This window comes from Malus sylvestris, chromosome 5 (assembly GCF_916048215.2).
Source record: "Malus sylvestris chromosome 5, drMalSylv7.2, whole genome shotgun sequence".
NCBI lineage: Eukaryota > Viridiplantae > Streptophyta > Magnoliopsida > Rosales > Rosaceae > Malus > Malus sylvestris.
The window spans coordinates 25927782-25933840 of NC_062264.1; the positions used below are offsets into that span (position 1 = coordinate 25927782).

Genomic DNA, 6059 nt, shown 5'->3' on the forward strand with positions numbered 1-6059 from the left:
TTCTGTTTTAATTCAAACCTCATCCATCAAATTTCAAGACAAATCTTGATCTCTGTCAATCGACTCAATCCTTCCTTTCTGTTTAGTCTTTTGGCATGGAAAACGGAAGAGACAGACAAACTGGAAATCTAAGAGCATTCATGTTAAAGAAACCATTGATTCCAGGAAACATGAGTCAACGAAAGACTACCCAAAAAAAAACATTCACGTTATCCGCAGAGAGCAGGCTAAATAGATAGCTGTTGGAGTTGACAACAAAAGAAACCCACCCTAATATGTTCAAAGATCCCCCAGGGCAACTTCTGTTGCTCAGTGACATACTCAAGATAGAATCTTGGTCGCTTATATTTGATCGAAGTTGTCTGTCAGTGCGCAATCAGTGATCCAAGAGGAACTCAGCTGGTTGAGCTTTAGCTGCATAGCCAAACTTCCATGTGCTGTACTTCCGGTGCACTCCAGTGAGTTTTGCAGTTTCAGCCTTCTGATGAAACGTAACCATCATCCTCGAGCATTCTCTGTTGATACATAAATTACACATGAAACATTACTTTTCTAACAAGTAAACAAATTTCATGTAACAAGTCAAATGTTTGCTACATACATGATCACACTTGGTTATTTCGTTTGCCAATGTGGTCCAAATAGATTTATTACCACGTGTATACCATAAAATTGCAATGAATCATGACAGTCAGTGCAAGAAGTACTCACAGGAGTTCATCTTCTGAGTAATTCGTATACCACTCACTAGTCTTGCTCCACTGCTTGAACCGGGACAGAGTACATTGAGCAGTATAAATTGCGGCAGCAGCTAGCATAGAAGGGGGGAACCTGAGCATTTCGTACTCCACCAGGCATAGCTCAATGAGGAAGAAGGACAGAAGCTCAAGCTGTTCATTCAATTCCAGGAAAACCAAGTACATTAATACCGTTAGGTTTTATAAAAATAAGTGAAATATTACTGCTTCTTATACTGTGTATCGCATGACTGACCTTTTTCTCTGAATGAGCTGCCTTGAGGAATCGCCTCATGAACACATACACGGTTGGAACAGAGAAGTTGAATTGTAAGCTGTTCACCATTGATTTCTCCATATCAAGCACATCTTTCCGTGAATATGCCTTATCTGATATCAGAACAAAATCCTCCACAATTGGGACAGAAACCTCCTCATACTTGCAAGCTAGTAGCATGGCTGTCACACCAACCAACTGAAGCTTCTTTCTGATCACCATTTGGCGCTCTAAGAACCTGTCTATAAGATTTACAGTAAGGAATAGTGTCTCATCCATAAGCTCAAACTTGTAGTGGACCTGTTAAAAGAATCAAAACCCGTTAACAATCTGTTCACATCACAGTACCAAACTCTTAATACTCAAACTTGGGCATCTTTAAAATGAATCCAACTAATGACACAATATGGTACCTCAATAAGCCAGTCAATGAGAATTGCCCTCATTTTCTCATTGATGTCAGGTTGGTGAGCCATGTAACTTGGGGAGACAGAGCTTGACTTCTGCATGATAAAGATTATCATTTTTTAGTAAACTGAACTTAGTCGGTAACCTCCCCCTCATTTATGCATCTACTTATCTAGTTAAAGGGTGTCTCACTAGACAATCTGGCCAACTAACCAATTTGATTGATACTTATGGCAGAGAAGAATGCATTTCTACCAAAAGAAAACCAGTAAAACCAAAACCAAACAATGAAAACCCCAGAAAAGAAAAAGGCAGAAATTGATTGTCAACATATGCACCTCCAGAAATCAGACCAACCCTAAAATGAAAAGGTATGAGACCAAAAAAAGGTAAAGATTCTCATCTAATCAAACAGGTCAGTTTTCGACAAACCAACATTTGCATATCTGACATCCTTGTATAACTATTTCGGGTTAGCTACCCTAAGCCATACGACAACACAAACATGCAGTGCTTTTTATTTTTGAAGCTCATCTGATCAAACAGATAAATGAATTCAGAATTTTCAACATTCGCTCGAAATAGTTATACAAGGATGTCAGATATGCAAATGCTTTTAATTGGATGTCAGTTATACAAGGATGTCCAATTACCCTATGCTCATATGAGAACAAAAAGTGCAGTGCTTTTAACTTTGAAGTTCATATGATCAAACAGATGCAAGAATTCTGTACTTTCAACATTGGTTAAATTCTACCCTAAGCCATATGAGAACACAAAAATGCAGCGGTATTTCTAAGCTCATCTGGTCAGTGATCACACAGACTTCCAACAAATCTTAAGGTTAACATCTATGCCTTTCATTTCTAATCCTCAAGAGCAGAACTATGTTCTTACATTGGTTTCAGTGATCCATCTAGTAGTAATACCATAGTATCTGCTTTCAATTGATCACAGACTTCCAACAAATCTTAAGGTTAACATCTATGCCTTTCATTTCTAATCCTCAAGAGCAGAACTATGTTCTTACATTGGTTTCGGTGATCCATCTAGTAGTAATACCATAGTATCGCTTTCAATAGCTAATGAAAATATACCTCAGATTTCCTGTAGTGAGCATAGATGTCATCTATGTACTCAACAACATTAAGCGGATCCTTTGAGCTGCTGCTGTCGATATCCATAATGGGGTCCTCAACCTCCAGAGTTTCATCCTCTTCCTGCAGTAATCAACAGAATGTACCCAGTTAGCCTTCTGATATATAAAGATGGGAACTTCTGAAGAAGAAAACTACTAGTAGTACTAGACAGTAAGACACACATACCATCCTATCGATTTCATCTAGCATAGCTTCGGTGTGCTTAACAAACATTGGTACATGAGCATCACAAGCCTCATCCTCAATGTTCTCCACATCTATAATTTCACAATCCACTAAACCACTAGAATTTGCAGTATACGAGCTCAGTTTCTTAGCTTCCTGATTAACGTCCTGCACAGCTTTCGGATTTGCAGCAAATGAACTCACAGTCACTTCCTTGGTTTCCTAATTACATTTAAGAACACCAAAAATTGTAATTTGAATTAAAAGCGAAAAACCAAAATGTAAACAAAAGATCCTTGTCATCGGTCTAAAAGGTACTACCTTTGGCTGCTGCTGGAGCAATTGTGCAAACCTCCTATACAAACATCAAAATATAAGAATCAAATTCTTCAGATAGCCTATTACAACAAAAACAGGAAGGCAAATAGAATAAGAGTAAATTCAAACCTTGTCACTGGTCTATGTGGCAGATCTGGCACATTTTTCTTACATTCCGCAGCATCTTTCCTGAATTACATAATTTATAATGTCTCAAATTAGTTCATTAGTAAACTAAAGGCTACTAGAAAACGAATCAAACATATTAAAACATAAACATGGAAAGAGATTCATCAGATTGTAAGAAAATGTCCCAAACCTAGAACATTCTTTTCTGGTGATGTTATGGACATCCCTTAGTGCTGGTCGATGATTCGGTCCAACCTCCTTCACAAACTTGGAACCCCCCATTCTTGGACCTTTTCCAAAATTTTAAAGAAAATAAATACAAACAAAGAACATAAATTCAAATATTCAGAAATTGAAAATTACGTTAAATTTACATCATGGGTTTTGGCTGCGTCTCTTACCTTGGAAATTTGAGGGCCTAACTAGAGCTGGGTTGTTCTCCTTTGATCCCATTTCGATCACCTTCAATACGAAATCACCATCAAACAACAAAAAACAAAAACCCCAAATTAAAATTTGAATGACATCAGAAAAACCCATGATCTAGAACACGAAGAGCAAGAAGAAAACGACCGAAAATCTGAAACAATCGAAACCCAGAACATTCGAAATTTAAAAAAACAAAACGAAAGATCGAAAGAAACCCACAAACCTTGAAGAGAAATCAAGGGACTTGATCAAAGTAATGCAAATATCAAAGCCTTGAATCTTCAAAATCCCGAGAGAGAAATGAATGGCATATGAAGCCGCTTTCTCTCTCTTTCCCCCTCTCTCTCGTCCTGTCTCTCTCTATTCTGTGCGTCTGTGTTCTTGTTGGGTTCTTTAAAACGGGTTTTTATTTATTAAGCAGATTCATATTCGAAGAAAAAAGGAAAAAGAATTTTTAAAAGCGGAATTTGGGAGAGAAGGGCATGTGCTCCTCCGTTTTGAATACAACGGCTACTAATACCTGACCGTCCGATCTCAATACTGCCGAAAGGTCACGATGGTCTGTCTCCAACGGCTACCTGGCTTTTGTGCTTTGTACCTTATATAATTTCAAATGTTTTATGAAGGCCTCCGGTCCGGTTTTTTTTTGGGTTGGGCTGGGCCTTTGACCTTTTTGTCTGTAATAATAAGCCCGTTTACTACGCTCCAAGCTAATGATTTGGCTTTTTCCTAGGGTCATTTTTGGAAATTTAGCAGATACGCTCTACAGCACTGAGGAATCTGTCCCTATTCTCATACAAGCTCCCCATGCCACGTTCCTCACAAAAAATTAATTTACTATAAATATATCCACGAAATATATGAATTAATAGTTTATTTTAAAATTATTATTGAAATTCCAAACAATGTATTGTTAAGGAAAAAATAAGTGTGTGGTTATAATTTCAGGGCGCTAATATCAATTCTTATCTTTTAGCAAATCAATTATAAATCAATCATCGCGTAATGTGATCAAGTAATATATAATTGCATTAATTTTACACTATCATTTTTAGTTTGAACCTTCAAGCTTTTAACATTTTTTTTTTAACAAACGATATTATTTATACTAAAAAACTAAAAGAGAGAGATAATGGGTTTATCCTCATAATAGGCTAGCAATAATGTGGTTAAAATTTGTCTTTCACGATAATCGAACCTAAGACATCTCACTTACAAATAAAGAGGAATATCACTAGACCGTAGTACTAAATGACCAAGTTTCAACCTAAATAATATGAATTCACTTCATTTTTTGCAAGACAAGAAAAGGAAAGATCTAGAGATATTGAACAGCAAAGTTCTTATCAAATTGTATCGTGTGTACCTCCATTGCATATTCAGTTTCCCTTTTTACCTTTTTCTTGCCAAAGTAATTCAATTTTCTTTCCCATATTCCTCTATAAACTGAAGGTGAATTGGCCTATAAAGTGCTATCAATTTGAAATACAAGCTTGTATCTTATTTTATTTTTTTAGGCTGGAATGTGGACGTTTTTTTTTTTTTTTTTTTTTTTTGAAATGTGTTGACATGTTTCTTTTGATACAAGTTGTGCGGGATGGATTGGCCACAAGACTTCAGATGCATATATAACTTTTATCATTATGTACGGTCTAAGCCTTTTTCATGATATTTTGGGGGGGGGTAATCTTTATATGATGATATTGAAAGTGACGCCCTCCACACTACTACTAAAGACACAATGGTTAAACCAATCATTGTGTCTTTAGTAGTGCAACTTAGTTGCTTCTTGCGTTTGTCATATTCGTAGAAACGTCAATATGGTGTCACATAGATTGGCTAAGTTGGCCTATTTCTGATTTTGTATCTTGTTGATTTCATGAGCTTTCAGATATTATCCAGAAGGCTCTCTTGTACAATTGTATGTTTCCCTGATAATGTTAATAAATTTCACTATCGTTTCTCTCCTAAAAAAAATGTTTATATTCGTTATAAATGAAAGGAAGAATGACTTGACCTAATAAGCTTGGGGAGTGCATGTATCATGCAACCACATGAAGAGAAGAAGACCTGTTGACATGCCAAATGTGGAGGCTGGCAATCACTCACAAGTCGGAACTTTCTTCGGCATTCGATTTGTGGCCCTTAGGAAGACTTAATTACAAAGACCTCAAGCATGAAGTCCAGGTTGACGTGGAAGACTAACCCAAATCGGACGCATAAATCTTCCACTTTGCAGATTCAACCCAATCCATAATTTAATATTTTGAATCCTTGTTAACGGGTCAAATTTAACATTTTGAATGTCTTCTGAAGTGACGCACAGGCTCGGCTTAAACCGTGTGCTAATCACTATCAAGACATTTTCGGGAATAATTGCAACACGTATTTGCACATAAGGAAATGGATAGAACTTCGCTGCTGAAAAGATCAGCA

The 6059-nt window shown here is 36.7% G+C and overlaps 1 protein-coding gene across 2 annotated transcripts; it reads right to left on the bottom strand.

Annotated features, from left to right (window-relative positions):
• LOC126621302 (G2/mitotic-specific cyclin-2-like) lies at nt 1–4170 on the bottom strand. 2 transcript variants are annotated; one of them, XM_050289726.1, is made up of 11 exons: nt 3847–4170; nt 3596–3656; nt 3385–3484; nt 3195–3254; nt 3069–3102; nt 2748–2969; nt 2520–2642; nt 1428–1514; nt 994–1314; nt 712–890; nt 1–515 (listed from the first exon to the last, which is right to left on the bottom strand). In XM_050289726.1, exons 2-11 carry the CDS (start codon nt 3645–3647, stop codon nt 377–379), a joined length of 1317 nt encoding a protein of 438 aa, XP_050145683.1. In that variant the 5' UTR covers nt 3648–3656; nt 3847–4170; the 3' UTR covers nt 1–376. The 2 variants fall into 2 exon arrangements, with proteins under 2 accessions (XP_050145683.1, XP_050145682.1); XM_050289725.1 differs by having other exon boundaries at nt 1428–1517; nt 3847–4168.
• Between the last annotated feature and the right edge of the window lie 1889 nt (nt 4171–6059).

What these genes read in the sequence shown, in the direction of transcription:
- LOC126621302 (XM_050289725.1), bottom strand. Translation starts at nt 3,647, where the DNA reads ATGGGATCAAAGGAGAACAACCCAGCTCTAGTTAGGCCCTCAAATTTC. An exon ending in ACCAGAAAAGAATGTTCTAG is followed by an intron (nt 3,255 to 3,384) that starts GTTTGGGACATT and finishes TATGTAATTCAG; the next exon opens with GAAAGATGCTGCGGAATGTA. An exon ending in TAGATGAAATCGATAGGATG is followed by an intron (nt 2,643 to 2,747) that starts GTATGTGTGTCT and finishes TGATTACTGCAG; the next exon opens with GAAGAGGATGAAACTCTGGA.